Source organism: Lepidochelys kempii, chromosome 17, assembly GCF_965140285.1.
Source record: "Lepidochelys kempii isolate rLepKem1 chromosome 17, rLepKem1.hap1, whole genome shotgun sequence".
Taxonomy (NCBI): Eukaryota; Metazoa; Chordata; order Testudines; family Cheloniidae; genus Lepidochelys; species Lepidochelys kempii.
In genome coordinates, this window is record NC_136396.1 from 6565801 (window position 1) to 6583764 (window position 17964).

General features: G+C 38.1%; 1 protein-coding gene across 16 annotated transcripts in view; it reads right to left on the minus strand.

Moving 5' to 3' along the window:
- The window catches only part of BCAS3 (BCAS3 microtubule associated cell migration factor), a 500892-nt gene that overhangs the window by 393380 nt on the left and 89548 nt on the right, over positions 1–17964 (minus strand). For all 16 annotated transcript variants that reach the window (XR_012155467.2, XR_012155469.2, XR_012155468.2 and 13 more), the window contains 2 exons: positions 12010–12086; positions 10101–10184 (listed from right to left, as the gene is read on the minus strand). Coding sequence is in view for 13 of the 16 variants with exons in the window: in XM_073315905.2 (XP_073172006.1) it covers positions 10101–10184; positions 12010–12086 (161 nt within the window). In the remaining 3 variants the exon portion in view is untranslated. The remainder of the gene's footprint in view (positions 1–10100; positions 10185–12009; positions 12087–17964) is intronic.

Below are 17964 nucleotides of genomic sequence, written 5' to 3' on the forward strand. Positions count from 1 at the left end.
GTAATTTCACATATTTTAGCTAATGGCTTCAAAAACATTGATAAAAAGAAGAGAAGTATTCACTGTAATGTCTTTAGACATTATTATGTAAATTTTTTTCTTTTTAAAACTAACATTTTTATTTGTTTGTTCCTGGAGGTACTGAGCAAAAGCCACTACAGTTGAAAGCATTACAATACATTGATATTATAGTAAAAGGGGACAGGTGCACAGAACCCTTTGAAAGAAGGGCAGAGATGTGTGTGCACAGATCACATTTCTATTGCCACATGACCGGGCTCCTCCATGATCATGAACTACAGAAATATACAAAGCTTATCCTTCATTTCATTTGATACGTCACCTCAGAGAGGGTAACAGGGAACAAAATGTATGTTGTAGCTGCAGTGAGAGGAATAAAAGCATTACACATTCACTACATAAGAACGACCCTACTGGGTCAGACCAAAGGTCCATCTAGCCCAGTATCCTGTCTTCCGACAGTGGCCAACGCCAGGTGCCTCATAGGGAATGAACAGAACAGGTAAACAAAGTGATCCATCCCATCGCCCATTCCCACTACGTAGAGAAATATTTACTTAGGACCAAACCATGCTTGACTTACTCATATATTAATAGTCCCACTGAAGGCAATGGTATCCAGATGAGTAAGACAGGAAGGATGTGGCCCTTGATGGATATAACAGGGATAGTCATTTATTTCTCAAGAATTCACCTTTTGGAGTTCTAATATCATTTGAATAGGAGACCCAAAACCAGTAACATTAAAAGCCTACATCTTCAAAGTGGTGGGAAGGAGGACTTTCCAGCAGATCACACAAATCACACTACCAGTAATGGGACTTACTGTTCATGTTTCCTAGGCACTGCTTTGAAAATTTATCCCTTCCACTGGGTTTTATACTTTACTAACTTTTTTTCTGCAGGTGGGGATGGAACAGGACAGTTTGGGAGAGATGGCTTTAAAAAAAAAAAAAAAACAGCTACAACTCTGAAATGTCTTTCCTTGGACGAGGACCGCTCTGATAAATAAATATAATAGGTGTTTAAGAACAAAATGACATTGTAACAAACAAATTCTTAACTAAAATGACAAGCAAAGCTGCCTGCTAAATTGAAAAGGAAAAAAAAAAAAGATACAGATCACAAACTGAAACCAAGAATAAGCCACAAATCAATTGTAACTGCTTTGTTTAGTGCTAAAAACTCAAACTGCAGTGATTAGAAAACACATTAGTGTTCATCAATTAGCAGCCAAACGTTTGCTTTAATAATTCATAGGAAATGACTTACACAAAGTCTGGTAGTGTGTTGTCAGGAAAGCCTCTGAAGGACCAACAGAATTAGGCGCCACACTGTATTGATGGCAATTTCTAGCCAGGAAGCCTGATTAACCTCTGAGATGCCTCTGTTGATGTACTTACCCCATTAATGCTAATGGAGATGCTACCACTTAAAATTGAGCCATGCCTTTATCAAAGGAATGCCTTTTGGTTTTAAAGTCTTTAGTAATATATCCTGCCATTTGCTTCTTATCTTGTCTTTTCATACTCATATCAATGAATAAGAAAAAACAAACTTTAACAGCTAATGTTTCATCCAGAAGATAAAAAATAATATACAACAAAACAAATAACGGTATCTGAAGGGAAAGACCTAAAAGTTAATACCACAATACTGTGTTACAACACATAGGCCTTCAGAAAAAACTGACCAATACTGATGCGACATACATTTGTAACTAAGAGCATACACAAATGCAGCGGTATTTTATGCAGCCAGAAAATGTAAGCATTACAGATTCAGTAAAATACATAGAAAGATTATGTGACAAGAACAGGTTAGAATGAGCCTCTTAAGAAAGTAACTGCAATATTATATCTAGTTAGATTATATATAGTGACAAGCACACTATTTAAGTCTTTCTATGAAACACATAGCATGCTTATCTAACAAACTGAACTACTGTCATATGTTATACCAGATTGTGACTGCAAGACGTCTGAAAAGTAATAGGTGTACAAAGATTTGGCCCAGTCCATTAGTACATAAATATCAGTGCAAAACCATTACGGTGCTTATTCCCTTGTGCTATGTGTATATTCGCAAAAACTTCCCTGGTAATCTTTAACCTTTCCCATGCCATATCAGCTGTCCTCCCTATCCATTAGTGCTAATGGCCTTGCTCTCACATAAGCTGTTAGTACTCATTAAGAAGTTATCAGGTATCAAGAGAAAACAGATGCAGTTTTTGCTAAATCACTTTACCACCTTGGGATTAAGAGACACCAAGAAAGAATCAACTAAAGCAGTTATTAGGTGACAAGAAAACTTGGTTTATAATTTGATGTTAGACATTAGGCAGACCATCAAAAGAGGTTTAAATTTAAATAAATGTATGAGTTTTCACTTTTCAGTTTTCTTCATTATTGATGGGAATCAGTAGTGAGTGAACACATGATGTTTTCCTAAAAATGAAATCCACTGTTTCAATGTTTTCTTGTAAACAAGTTGCACATTTAAATGCAAAACCTCAAACTTTGCGTACTGCAATTAGACTCTTAAAAAAACCTGTTCACCTTCAAATATAAACAGTCATTTTAATTAAAAAAAAAAAAAAAAGTATGTACTCATCCACTGTTTAATCTAAAAAAACCCACACCTTTAATTAGCTGAGAAAATTAAAATGGGTCATCCAATGACAGTTGAGCTGTTTAGTTTTAACAAGGTCTTATGTCCTTTTAGTGATAAAATGATGTATTCACAAAAAGAAAAGGAGTACTTGTGGCACCTTAGAGACTAACCAATTTATTTGAGCATGAGCTTTCGTGCACGGTATGCATCCGATGAAGTGAGCTGTAGCTCACGAAAACTCATGCTCAAATAAATTGGTTAGTCTCTAACGTGCCACAAGAACTCCTTTTCTTTTTGCGAATACAGACTAACACGGCTGTTACTCTGAAACCTGTCAAAATGATGTATTGTTATTTCTCACAAAATGAACAATAAGTTGACATAAAAATTTAAATGTTTCCAAATTAAGACTCTGGAAGGAGAAGCAGGAATATTTGAAAGAAACAAAGCTTCTACTGATATGCAAATACCCTGGTAATCAATAATTAAATGGAAAATATTGTTTGAATAACATAACAGTTCCTTCGATTCAAACAATTTTAGATCCAAATTTGAACCAAACTTTTGATGAAGTTCTGAAATGAAGTTCTTGCCTTTCCCTTCTCCAGCCATGATGAGAACCATACATGCTGAAATAGCAGAAAATATGGTCTCACGAGATACAGAGAGGAATATACTGGCTACCCTTAAAAAAAAAGTATGGAAGGGTGCCTGCCGTGTCACCCCAAGACTGAATTAGGAGAGAGAAGGCATACCTGGACACCTCTTTAAGAGACTAGAGAATGAGCTGGTTTGGCTGATCACCTTCTCAACACACAGTCGTTAGCAAAAAGCTGGGTCTCTCTCCAGGTAGATGGAAAGAAGCCAAAGAAGGGGATGGAAAAATGTGTCTTCTGCTCCCGCCCCCCCCCCCCGCCCCAAAGCATGGATACTGCAGATAAGCAACTTCACATCTGGATGATTATCTAAACCCATTCCCTGGAAGTTCACCAATCACTAAAACCACTCAATAATAATGAGCTTCATTCCTGGAAGATGCTACATGCCTTCAGTCCCATTTCACTGACTTTACTGGCAGCAGAGAAATCCATGGGATCTGAAGCATATCATACAAAGCAATTTTCATCTTTGTGAACATTAAATAAACTTCCCTGATATACTCTATTAAATTATCAACATTTTAAAATGTGGTAATTTTCTGTTTCCAGGGCACTTACATTCAGTGAAGCTGCTGAACTTATCACTACTGTGATCTGCCTTAGAACACACACAGATAGTCAACAGACTCTCCAAACAAATGGGAAGAAATGAAAAGATCAGAGGGGCAAAATGACCCACGGAAAAGTTAGCAACAGCAGAAAAGGGAGTTTTTGTCAGATGCATCACGTGGGAATAGTGAAAACTACTCTGTCTGTTCAAAACAAAATCCTTCTAAGCATCTAAAATAAAGATCATCAAATAATAAAGCCATGATATTGTGAGTTTCTCCAATATTGCCGGGATAAAAAGAGAGATTAACCCTTGGGCACCAAGAGTCAAGGTCTCCTAATGCGACTGTGGTTTTGAACTTGGCATTAAATGCAAACAGGGGTAGGTAGCTCTAGCTCTGCCGGATAAAGGGATTGTGGATAACTCTTGAAATTGTTCATTGAGCAGGAGGTCAACCTATTTCAAATGATAAAGACATGTGAACCACATTAGTGAGAAAAAAAGCTGTTCGCTACTGCGGCATTTTTCAAGTTAGTTAATCCATCAAATGTCATCATGGTAAATATTTTCCACAGCTACTGAGTGTTTCCTCTGAGGATCTCCAAGTGGGAGCTCTCAGATGGGGTTCTATCACCGGTTTCAGAGTAGCAGCCGTGTTAGTCTGTATTCGCAAAAAGAAAAGGAGTACTTGTGGCACCTTAGAGACTAACGAATTTATTTGAGCATAAGCTTTCGTGAGCTACAGCTCACTTCATCGGATGCATACCGTGGAAACTGCAGCAGACTTTATATATACACAGAGAATATGAAACAATACCTCCTCCCACCCCACTGTCCTGCTGGTAATAGCTTATCTAAAGTGATCATCAGGTGGGCCATTTCCAGCACAAATCCAGGTTTTCTCACCCTCCACCCCCCCCACACAAATTCACTCTCCTGCTGGTGATAGCAGGAAATAGCCCAACTTGATTGTCATGCACATTGTGTAAAGAGTTGTCACTTTGGATGGGCTATCACCAGCAGGAGAGTGAATTTGTGTGGGGGGGTGGAGGGTGAGAAAACCTGGATTTGTGCTGGAAATGGCCCACCTGATGATCACTTTAGATAAGCTATTACCAGCAGGACAGTGGGGTGGGAGGAGGTATTGTTTCATATTCTCTGTGTATATATAAAGTCTGCTGCAGTTTCCACGGTATGCATCCGATGAAGTGAGCTGTAGCTCACGAAAGCTTATGCTCAAATAAATTGGTTAGTCTCTAAGGTGCCACAAGTACTCCTTTTCTTTGTGGTTCTATCACCATGACTCCTTACCAAACTTTATCTTCCTTCTCTGGGCAAAGGTTCCTCCACTTCCCTCAATAAGAGATTGGAATCAAGACCCACAAAAGGCTGAATTTCTCAAGGTCATTTGAGAAAACAAGAACTTTTATGGAACCGCTCTGAATTCAAAAGGGACAGAGTGGGGAATAAAAAAGGACATCCACTTTAAAAGTAGCTAACACTTCCATTGATCAAAGGGATGGATCCTAAACCATTTCATGCAGATAAGATATAATCACAGTTGAGGCCTGTAAAGGAAGAGTTACTTAAACAAGCAATAAGGTTGATGGTGAGGTAATGGGAAGGGCAAAGGGCAACAGATATTTGGACTGTGTCTTTGCCTCTGAGGTAAATCAGTGTTTCAATTACCAGGAAATCACATATTGCTCACTGCTACCCAGTTGGATTAAAATCGGTCAAAACAAAGTTATTAACTTAGTTCCATGCTTTAGACTTGCTAACAGACACAGAAGTTACAAATCCGTTAACAGAAAGCACAAACATAATTAAGACACCAATTCTGCAAATGCTTACACATGTGCATGCCTTCCCTCACTTAAGCAGTCCCATTGCCTTCACCTGGATTATTTACATGAGTAAAGTTCTGCATGTGCATAAATGTTTGCAAAATCGGGGCATAAATTTGTACCAGGTTTGTATTAATTAATTGGAACCTGGTCAACGAACAATAAAATAGCCTCCTACCTATCAAAATTTCAGGCTGAAAATATTTACATTGTCCATTGATGTGGACATAGAAACAATGAAACACGGATATCATACGGTTAAACAAGAAGGATACAATGTTATTAACAGCCTACAGCTAACTGGAATATATCACCCAACGCTACCCCACACGTTTGTTCCAGCGATCTGAACTGGCACCAGTGGACCTCGAGGTCCTACCTTGAAAGTGAGTGTGAACCCATGCCCTCTCTCTACACACTCAGGCCAATCAAGGAACCCTGACTGGATACCAGAGTCCCAACCTCTTTCTTGGAGAGGTACGATAGACGAGAAGAGCTACAGGTAGCACTGGACATAGAGGTACGCTCCTGTCGTTATGTCACACTACATAGCTGTTTGCCCATTTCCCAATACAGGGAAGATGCACCTTCCAGACCCCAAAACTGGGAATCAGTCCAGCCCCTGGCACTCTCAGACATCCAGCATATTAGTGATAGGCAGGACGAACAGGGCTACTCAATCTAGGATCCACCTTTTTTTTTTTTTCTTCTTCCTTTTTTAATCATCCCCTTCCCCAACTTCAGCAACGGAAGAGCCAAGACCCCGGCTTGCACAGACCAATGGCAGCTGCAGTGGATGGGATGAACACCAGAGCCTGGACCCAGATGCTCCATGTGATCCTGTCTCTCCATACAGCATGAAGAAAGGAAGGGGGCAGAAGTGGGAAGCGGCAGGCCCCCATCTACTAGAGGCAAAGAAGTAGGGGTAGAGCAGGGAGGATGATGAAGACTGTCTCAAATCCCCTTGGCCAAAATCTCCCTCCCTCCCCAGAAGGTTGTCTCCACTGTTCCCAGTCCCACCCAAACTCCACCCTGGCTTGCAAGGTGGGCATTATGTTGGATCATATTAAAGAAGTTCTGTATTAAAATCACAAATGAGTTTGATTCCCCATAGTTTAAATTCCAGGGTATTACTAATGAAGAGGTCTCTTGGTTTTTGGTACTGTTTCTCTCCCTCTATGTGCGAAACTTGCAAGCTGCTAACTGTGTTAGTACATTCTAAGACAGAGTCTGTTCTCAAAGCAATTCACAGAGAGAGAGACCCAAAGCAATACTCTAACAACAGAAACAGCACCCAGAGACTCCCTGCCCTTTTGTTGTATTAACAATTGTGATTAAAACAGAGATAGAGGATGTATGTGGATGGATGCTTGGTGTGAATAATAACTGAATGATCAGGGAGGTGCCAGCCTAAGAATCCAGCGTCCATCGGCTGAAGAAGGCGACAAGTGGAAATAACCAGAGGACCCCCAGAGGGCAGACTGGAATCCACCCAACAGCTTCAAGGATGGGAGAACCAAAGAACAAGATAACATCTAGCAGTACGGAGCCGTCAGGAATGTGCTATCTGCTGATTGATTCAGCAACAGCATGATGAAGCAATTCCCATAGACTGGCATAGGAAGAAATTCCTATAAAAATAGACTCTAAAAAGTGAGAACTTTGGGGTCTGATTCTGCAAACCAACTTCCAGGAACATCAGATGAGCATCTGACAAGGCCCTGCTCTCTCCTCATGTCCAGGCCACCTGGCCAGTGCCTTGGCATGAGCAACTCTGAGGCTGGTAACTATGATAACAACCTTGCAGAACCTGTGTGTGTGTGTGTGTGTTTGTATGAATGAATGTGTGAATAAATATGAGATTGAATGGAATGTTATAGCTATAACTAACTGCTTACTATGATTCTTTCTGTATTCACAATAAATGTGGTATTTTGCCTTTTTCCCTTTAATAAGATCCTTCTGGTTTTTATTCTATTGGTATAACAATTTTACTACTCTAATTTATATCACAAATTGAGGTCTCATTTAAATATATGCCCTCCCCAGCACATATCCTGTACACAAGAGTCCCAGAGTCTCCCTCGCCCCTATTTACACAATGCAGTCACAACTAACCAAGGACCACACTAACAATTGACAAGAGAATCAGATTTCCATTCTACCCTGTAGTACCAACCCGGAAGTCCTTCCCCAAGTATCAGTGGGTTAGGTGCATGTGTTAGGGCATATTATCTAATGGCTTTCTATCTTTTCCCAGCTCTGATTACTACCTTGTTCTTACATAGGGTCTCATACATTTTTCTTTCCTACAACTATACAAATATTTTCCCTGTTTATTGCACCATCATTATTTTCAAGTTTGTATATATTGGGCTCGTATGTATTGGGTGAAATTCTCCGGCCTGTAGGATGCAGGAAGTCAGACTAGATCATCATAATGGTCCCTACTGGCCTTAAAAACTATCAATCTATGGTCTTGTCTAGGGACCCTTTTGTGCTTTCTGACAGACACTCTCTGGCTGGTTTTTTCAGTCTCTGTAACAACACAAAACAAAAACTTACCCTTTGATCTGCAAGGACTATTGAATGTGTGCTACCCAGTTGTTCATAGGGTTTAACAACATCGTGGCTTGCTCTTTCCAATGACGTATTGGGCCAGACTCTTGCTTACATTAAGGCCACGTTTTAGGATGCTATGGTAGTGTAAAGTGACCCTCATGTAAACAAGAATCTAGCCTATTTGAGTACAATTATAGCAAATGCTACTGAGCTAGTCAGCTAAGCCCATTTGCCCATTTTTTTTAAAAAAATGCAAATACTGATGAGACGGAAAGTATTTTTTTCACCTTTTTCCACTGAGTGTGAAGAAACTCAAAGCATATATTACGGATCTAACATAGTATCTTCAGGAGGAAGAAGATCCAAATTTCCCCTCAGCAATGTAAAAACCTGTCATTTTTCTTCCCCTCCAACCACAGCACAGTTGAGTTCTAAAGCCATCTTGATGGAATACATTCATTTTTTTATTTGCTTTTATATGAAACATCATGACCTTTGCTTCTCTTTGTGGGTTCTTTAAACTGTTGCTTTGTTCTGTGCAGTTGTGCTTTCTATTCCATGCTGTCATTTAGATTCTCTTTGTAATCCCTATGATTAGAACTGTTTTGTTGTGTATTTCACAAATCACAAGGCTTGTGGTTATAAGAAAAGCTTGTAATCAGCATGAAGTTTGCCAGCCAACACTGAAGCTCACTTTGTGTGTGTGTGTGTGTGTGTGTGTGTGTGTGTGTGTGTGTGTGTGTGTGAGAGAGTGAAAAAGAACTGACTTTGCCAAATGTGAGAGGTAAAATCTCCAGGACAAAAATGCATGCTCTTTTGGCTTGCCTGAGATTTTTCCATGAAAACTCAGAAGCTTCCAAACACACAGAGGAACGCTGTTCCGACTAAGCAAACCATAGGCACTGGTATCTAAATGTAAACATTATTATTAACACTGAGAGGCTTTTTTGAAGGTTATAATAACTGGAGCTGGGTAAATAACTGATTTTTTAGTTTGGTGGCTGAACTAAAAAAATCTGAAAAATAATTCGGTTTGTATCAACAGTTTTTTAGGTTTTTCTTGCCAGTGAAAAACAAAACAAAAAAATTCATTTCAGGTCTAACAAAACGTTTCCTTTAACTTGAAATGTTTAGTTTTCGGAGGGGAGGGGGGGGCTTGGGGTTTTTTATGAAAACTTGGGGGTCAGGGGTTGATAAATCTAGCTAAAATTCCAAACAAATATTTTTTCTGAACAAAGTCAAAATGTTTAATTTTGAAAATTTTGAAATGAAACATTTCTGTGGTTTTAGAATTTCATCCTCTCATTTTTTCCAACCAAAACTATTTGACAAATCATACCAGTGAATAAACTATTTGCCGAAATAAATTCGACCAGCTCTGGTAGTAAGTATATAATTAATTAGCTCTTCTATCCTTCAAGTACAATTTTATCACCCTTGAAATACAGTAAAAATACAGTACTGGAGCAACTATATCCACAGAGCACCAGGCACGGCTGTGTTTATAAACGGAGCATCAGTCCTGCTTGAGTAGATTTAACTGAGAATGCTCACATGAGCAAGAGCTGTTAGTGTGACTAAAGGTTTGAGATAAAAAAGCCCAATCGTGAATGGCGCTGAGTGCCTACTGAGAAGCGCTGAGCAATGGCTGCTCAGAAACGTGCAGGATCTGGCCCCTATATTTGGGTTTAATATTATTAAAGCAATTCCAGCACCTTTCTTAGATTCTTTTCTGTTTTGCGAATTCGAAGGGCGGGGGTGGGGGGGGGATCTCAATACAGTTCAGCAAAGGAATCTGATAATCACTGCACACGATAAACTTCTTCCAGCGGTTGCTGATGTACTCACTTTGGCAGCACTAATGACTGTGGCGGTGTAAGACTGAATGTTGTCTCCACAGGCTCCACCACGGGACTGATGGCACCGGATCAGCTGCGAGGAGAAAGACAGCCAGCAAGTCACTATTATTAAACTATACAACCCCGTAACCCATTAGCATAGCTCTTATTTATCATGTACAGTGGCGTGTTTTTTCATACAAATAGCAAAAAGCCCTGCTGAGACACTTAACCCCTTTTTATAATCTTCTGGGTGCCACCCAGACTGTCGCAAGCTCAGCTTTGGTTTTCAATTACAAGATGAGTAGTCCCTAAGAATTCATAAACTTTGAAATGGTGGAATTTGGGGTCTGGCAGCATTACCGCAAATAAATTTAAATAAATATAATCAACGGCTTTAGCGATGTCTATGTAACTTTAAATATTTGACATCCTAAGAATTTGGATGTGGCTTTCCCCTCCACTCTTTTTTTTTTTTTTTTTTTTTATTATACAGACTCCAGCAAGCAGAAAAATGACAAAAGAAAAAAGTTTGCTACATACACATTTTTAATTCTTTGGGCTTTGTAGAGATTTAATATGTCTGCAATGGCATTGCTTCTAGACTGCTTTTGTTTTATTATTAATAGACCAAACCAGGACACCTTTAGCCCCTATCAAACAATTAACAAAGACTGCCAGTTAAATAAAATGGCAAATGAGTCACTGATATTTATTGTTGATGCATAGAAAATGTCGACTCTCTATTTGCTCCCTTCTATCATTTTTGTTGAAAGAAAGAGGAAAAAAGGATAAAAATCACCCTAACCTATATCTTCTCCATGAAAATGCCTCTTCGTAATTCTATTAAAATGGGTAAAAAAGTAAAAATTCAACTGAAGAAGGGCAACAGTCAATGTATCCAAGGGACACATCAGTAGCTGAAGTTCCCTTTTGATCTATTTATTTTCATAATTTGTTTAAATATTGCTACAGCAGCATTTGCAAAACTTACAGATCAGTCTGTAAATTGAACAACACTGTAGCTGACCGATGGGTGTGGTGTTTCATCAAGAGGCAGACCTAAATTTGGACAGAGGTATAACAGCAGGCAAATTAATAAAAGCTGCCTCTCTGATAGTCTTTGGCTCAGTTCTTACAAGCAGCTATTCCTGTCACAGGAATGTAACCAAGGGTGAACATGAAAAAGGTAAGTGCTTCCATTTTAAAATACAAACCATACTCTGGTAACTGAAGGTAAAGTTTTCAAAGACATCTTGTTTTAAATTCGCAATAATCTTTTAGGACTACACTGAGTAAAAAGAGTGCTAATTACTTTCCTTGGCATCTAATTTTTCCTCTCTTTGACTCTGAAAATAATCAGAACTAATTCAATATTTTACATTCTCGAAGACAGCTGTGGTCTAATGGATTGAGCCTGGAGGCAGGCAGCCAGGAACTTTTGAGTTCTAATCCCCACTCTACCCACTCACTTGCTGTGTGGTCTTAGACAAATCCTTGGACCACTTTGTGACTCAGTTTCCCCTAATTGTAAAATAGGCAAACATCTGTCTTACAGAGGTGTTGCGAGTTATTGTTTAAAGAACTGAACACAATTTTTAAGGTGTTAATTGCTGAGCAAGCTATATGATGCAATTATGGATTGAAAACTCTTCTTTTTCTGCCTGTACTATTCTTGTATATCCAGGCCCTGTAAGCTCACACAGTTGAATATGGTGCATAGAGTAGAAGGATGATATAACTGCAAACAAAACACAGCTGGTAGGTGTAATTTTTGGCCAACCATCATTTGTCAATGTCCTTTTAAAGGCTACAGCCTTTTTTTTCTTTTTTTTAAACAAGTCTGTTCCTGTGGTTTAAGTAAAATCATTCTGGCTTCTCTACTACAGAAAATATTTAAAATTTAAGCTATTCCTTACCTTATTTTCTGCATAAGCAAGCCAACGACTCCCAAGAGCAATGGGATTCATGTTTGGCCCCGGACAAGGATAGCAGCCTGAAAATTTTCAAAAGGCAGCACTGAGAAATATCTTAATGACTTCTTACAAAGAATTTTACTTATTGCCAAGAAAACAAAAAGCCTAAACAAAGAGCTTTCAATTGCTAATATCACTCAGCAAATGCTTACATTTTTGTAGCTGAAGATAAGATTGTGGCTAGATGAGCCATGTTATTAACAGTTAGTTAATTAATGGTAAATGCTAATTTTTCCTTATGTTTGAGTTTCTTTTTTAAAAGGCTGGGAGTGGAGAATAGATTTTACAACTTTAAGAAACCCATCACTCAAAACTGCATGAGATATTAACTTTTAATTTAAGTTACTGGGGTTTTCACTACTTTGAAAAGTGGATTTCTCCACATTGTGACCCAAGCAATTCTATATATTTACACTATGATTAAGTTCACTTCACTGAATGCCTGCTGGTGATCACTAACTGCAATAAGGTCAAAATCATGTTAGGTGTCTGTGGGTGGGTTTTGTTTGTTTTTAATAGAAGTATTTGTGTTTACAGGTCACCTCTCACAAAGACTTATGTGCGTACTTAACTTTACCCACTTTGAGTGAAATCCTCACCCCATTAAAATCAATGGCAAAACTCCCATTGACGTCAACTTGCAATTTCACCCCACAGGTAGTTCCATTAAGTCATTGGGACTACTCACAATGTATTAAATTAAGCCCATATGTAAGTATTCATAAAAGGGAGAGTTTTAACAGCATTGACCCCAATCATGAACAGTACAGAAGAGGGGGTGTGTAAGCTTTCCTTGCCCAGCTTTATCAACGCATTTTAGTCTTGGCTTGCAACATTTCTTCTATCCCAGTACTGAGTCTCTTTTAAGCAGACTGCCTATCATGACAAACTGCGTGCTTGCTTTGGGGTGTGTTTACAAAACTGTGCTTTCTTCCTGCAAAACTGTTTGTTCGTTATCCCCTTCACTGACTCAAGCTCAGCATCAGAACTCCAGTTAGCTTCATACTAAAAACTTTCCATCGCTTATAGAATCATAGATATATAAGGCTGGGAGGGACTCGAGAGGTCATCTAGTCCAGCCCCTGCACTGAGGTAGGATCAAATATACTTAGACCACACTTGGTCTAACCTGTTATTCATGGTCTGTGTTATCAAGGAAAATAGGTGCATTTGCAGATACACAAAGTCTTAAAATTTTAAAATAGATATGCATAAGGCTAAGATTAAAAGTTAAAAACAATACAGCACAGAAAATAACAGTGTTAAAAAGCAACTCAAGTTAAAGCTCCCCTTGAATTTTTGAAAAGGTGAGGGTTAAATATATATATATATATATATATATATTTTAAAGTTGCCAACGTTTACAATTAACAAACTAGATGGGGTGCTAAATGTAACCAACAGAAAGAGTCAAAAGTTAACAAAATATAGAAAATGCTAGCGTTAACTATAAACAAAAGCAGGATTAAAATAAAAAATATTATAAGGACAAGTTTTAGAACAATTTGACAGAAGAAATAGAAAAGAGTAAAACCTAAATGAAAAAGCATAAAGGAAAAAAAATCTGGAACTAAAGGCTGCGCTCTTACTATTGCACTCTGACCAGTTTGCTGTATACTGTGGCCTGTTCTTCCCTGGGTCTTTTTTGGTCATTTGAGATTGTAAGTTCTTCGGGGCAGGGACTGTCTCTTTCTATATAGATGCCGAACACATAATACTATGAAGTCCAATCCCAACCGGGGCCTATAGGTACTACAACATCACAAATAATATGTAACATTTTTCCTTATCATTTAGGGCTCCAATCCTGCAAATAGATATGCCTGTGCAGATCCAAACCCCAATGCATTGTGCCACTAACATCAATGGAATTTCATATAGATATAAGTAATTCCACCACAGTTATTTGCAGAATTGGGGCCTGATGCATGATTTGATTCTGGGTGACTAAATGTAAACGGCTAGTGCAATAAGGTCCTGAGCCAGTAAAGTACCTTTAACCATGTGAATAGCCCTATTTGCTGGATTGAGGTCAGTACTACCTAAAACAGCATCTAAACGTTGGCATGGTTGGCTAAGGGAACATTATCCATGTTAACTATTTTGGGAGGGGGGTACAAAATACAAAAGCTACACATAATTTTAAGAAGAAATATCATAGGCAGTGTATAAAGCATGGATCTTATCAAAGGATTAATCATCCATATTTTTCTCTATTATCTTTCTGAAGATCATTTACACTATATCAATTTAGAGTATTTCTCTCTTATTGGTTGACCAAGATAAAAGGTAAACAAAACAATGCATTTAAAATGTTTAGATTTGCCTCTGTCATTTACTGGAGTTTTGGTTAATCCAAATCATAAAGGGTAGACTGGGGTCAGTCAAACAGCATTTTAGAATAGTACACACATTTAGCAACAAAAGGGAATGGAAGGACTTGCAGAATATAGCAGTGGAGAAGTGACATACAAAGAGGAAGCTAAATATAGCTACACTTCTATTTAACCCATTTATTTCATGGGTCAAATTCTTGTATACTGATCAGTTAACTACAATAAGAACAAGTAAATCTATTCCTTGTCTAAAGTTGATGGGAACTACAGATAAGAATAATCCTAGTAAACCATCCTTTTCATACTAGCTGTAATCATTTGCTTCTTGAACAGCCACTTGGCCAGAACTTTTAGTGAGGACAAAGGCAAAACATTTTCCTATGCCATTATTTTCTAGACTGTGCAGTGCTGAAGGAGATTTAAAACAACTGATTAAACTTATTTTAATGTACAAAATGCGAGATTTTAAAATCTCACTTACATACATGTATATATTTATGAGAGAGACTGAAATATGTATTTGAAGATCATTCTTTCTGGACACATGTAGAAGTGGATATTAGACTAGTCATGCTGCATGAGTTAAATCATGCCCAGTATCTATTTTTCAGAGTAGAGGTGGGAGTACTATAAAATTCAAAAAATCGTAATAAGCCATTTCAAAAGTCATGAAGCCATGGTAACAGAAATAGCAGCAATTCATCCCACTAAACCCATCTCAAGACAGGAAAGCAAAACCAAGTGAGCATTTTGTAAGATGCCTTTTCACCTTCTTGATCTCAGGAAGGAAAATGAAAGCAGAGAGTAAGATGCCACAATTGTTACTGCACTCTGAAAGTGCATAAAATGTGGGCAGCCAGAGCCTCTTAATGAAAGAAGGCAAAAATCCTTCTTAAGGTTGTAAATACAAATGTGTTCTTCCGATGACATTATTATTATAAACCAGGAAGGACTTAATGCTGACCTCAGCTTCAGCTTGTACAATTGCTATCTGGTTCAGTAAAGTTGTGCAAGTCCTTGGAATCCTCCTCCTATCCCTCATACAGATATCCACAAAAAGATGTTAAGTGTTAAAATTTGTCTCATACATCTTTACGGTGTTTTGTAATCGGCCATCTGTGCTTCCCAAACCCCAGAACTACTGTGGGGTAGATACCAAAGAACAAACCAATATTAACCTGATAACAAAACTAATATCAACTGATAGCAAAAAATGTATAAACCTGGCAAAAAGTAAGCAATTTAAAAAGACAAATTCTCTTTTGAGAAGAAAAAAAAAAGCGATTACTGATCATTTGAGTGAACTGAAGACAGTAAGGAAACACAAAAAGCCACATTCCTTTGGTTGAAATGAGTCTATACAGAAAATTTAGAAAAAAGAAAAGAAGTACTTGTGGCACCTTAGAGACTAACCAATTTATTTGAGCATAAGCTTTCGTGAGCTACAGCTCACTTCATCGGATGCATTCACTCCGATGAAGTGAGCTGTATCTCACGAAAGCTTATGCTCAAGTAAATTGGTTAGTCTCTAAGGTGCCACAAGTCCTCCTTTCTTTTTGCGAATACAGACTAACACGGCTGCTACTCTGAAACCAGAAAATTTAGAGTATCTCTAGTAGCAGGTGTTTTTAACAACTGTAACTTTATGTTACAGGCAGTACACTATGTGAATTAGATTTGGTCAACTTAATACATTTCTACTTGCAAATTAGTCAGTTCCAATAATGACCTCCATTGAAGTCAGCAATTCAACTCAGTATTAAACTCTCTTCTCTCAATTAAGAAAAAAAGAGTGTAAAAAAAAGAAAGCAATACTCTTCACTTCTTTCCTTTGTGACTCCATGTGTTTTGGAATCTTCCTGCCCCACAAGAATAAACAAAGGGTTATATTTTATGGGGAGAAAAGCCAATTGTTTTTCTGCTATCCAAAAAAACACTTACAGCTGGAGTCAGCAGATCATCATCTACTCGGCAAATGTAAAGACAAACAGCGTGACCTGTCAGGCTTTGCTATCCAATCATTCTAAGCACGACTCTCTTAAAGATTAACTTCTACTTCTACTAAACTTCAAAACAACTGAAGAAAAATCTATTCTAAGCAATAACGACAGCAGTTCTTTCATGTTTACAATGAAAATGAACATAATGAGAAAGCCGTGCTAACTGTCAAGAAGACCAACGTTTCCAAGTTTCAATGAAGGTATCAAGAGGTCATTCAAGAGAAGATCACTAAGGGAAAGCCCTTCCAAAAGTACAGCAAATCATACAAGTACTTAGCAACACTACATCTTATAACAGGCTTTACTGAGAAGTTGAACACACACACACACACCCAATATAAAAGGTGAGCACATAGAGGCTAATTTAAATATTTCTAAAATACACAAATTACTCTCTCTCTCTACATAAATTAATACACACAGAAAAGAAAGGAGTTTGCAGTTTGTGGTTAAGGCAAAAGATTCTAACTGAGATTTTAAAAATCTCCATTTAGGAGTAGGGCTCTATTCTCAGCTGTGCTGCAGCTTTCCTGTGCTAACCTGGGCAAATCACCTAATCTCTCCATGCCTCGTTCTTCCCTTCGGTAAAATGGAAATAATACTAACCTACCTCACAATGGTAACAAAGGCCAAATTCATTAATGCTTGTAAAGGTCTTCAGCAAAAAGGGCTATATACATGCAAAGTTGTTGTTGTTTTTATTACTGAACTGCATTATTTTAAAATATAAGTTCAAAATAAGCACACAGTAATAATTTAACTCAAAGCTGGTTTTAGTCTTCTTACTGTTACACTGAATTTGTACATTTGATTTTACTGGAAATGGAATGATCTCAGCCATAGTACAAGAATGCTGATTAAACCAACACAGTTCTGTAAACCTCTAAGCAATTATGAAATCCCTGCACACTGAGTGATGAGAAGGAAAGGGGTATGAGTTGTATTATTTCTCAATAGAACTGTGCTATACAAAACCCTGAACTCTTATAGGACTACTGGCATTCACAGTTTCATATCCATATGCGCACAATAAATGTGGTCACCTCTTCTTCTCATGATGGCAACCCACAAACTCCCACTCCATCACCCTGTTGTTTTCGGCTCCTGAAGAAAGCTAAGCTCCTCCATTCCCAGAAGGAACTTTCCCCTTTACTTAAAATGTATTTTAAAAGGTCCTCTTCTAGCTCCAGTAACAGTACCATGAATAGAGGGAGGGTGGTCAGAGGAGAAAGAGCAAAACCTACCTCTCCACCCATTCAGCTTTTAAACAAACAATCAGTGGGTGGGGAAACAGGGCCATTCTGAAGTAAGTCACATACAATATAATAGGAATTAAACCAATCGGGCTTTCCAGATTTACCCTTAATGCTTGAGTCATCCTACAGAATATGCAGCAGCAGTTTAAAAAGCTAACTGCATGGTAGTTACCATTAGGAAAGGGATAGATAAAAAGATGGAAAATATCATCATGCCACTATATAAATCTATGGCAAGCTCCACACCTTGAATACTGTGTGCAGTTCTAGCTCCCTATCTGGAGAGAGAGATATATTAGAATCGGT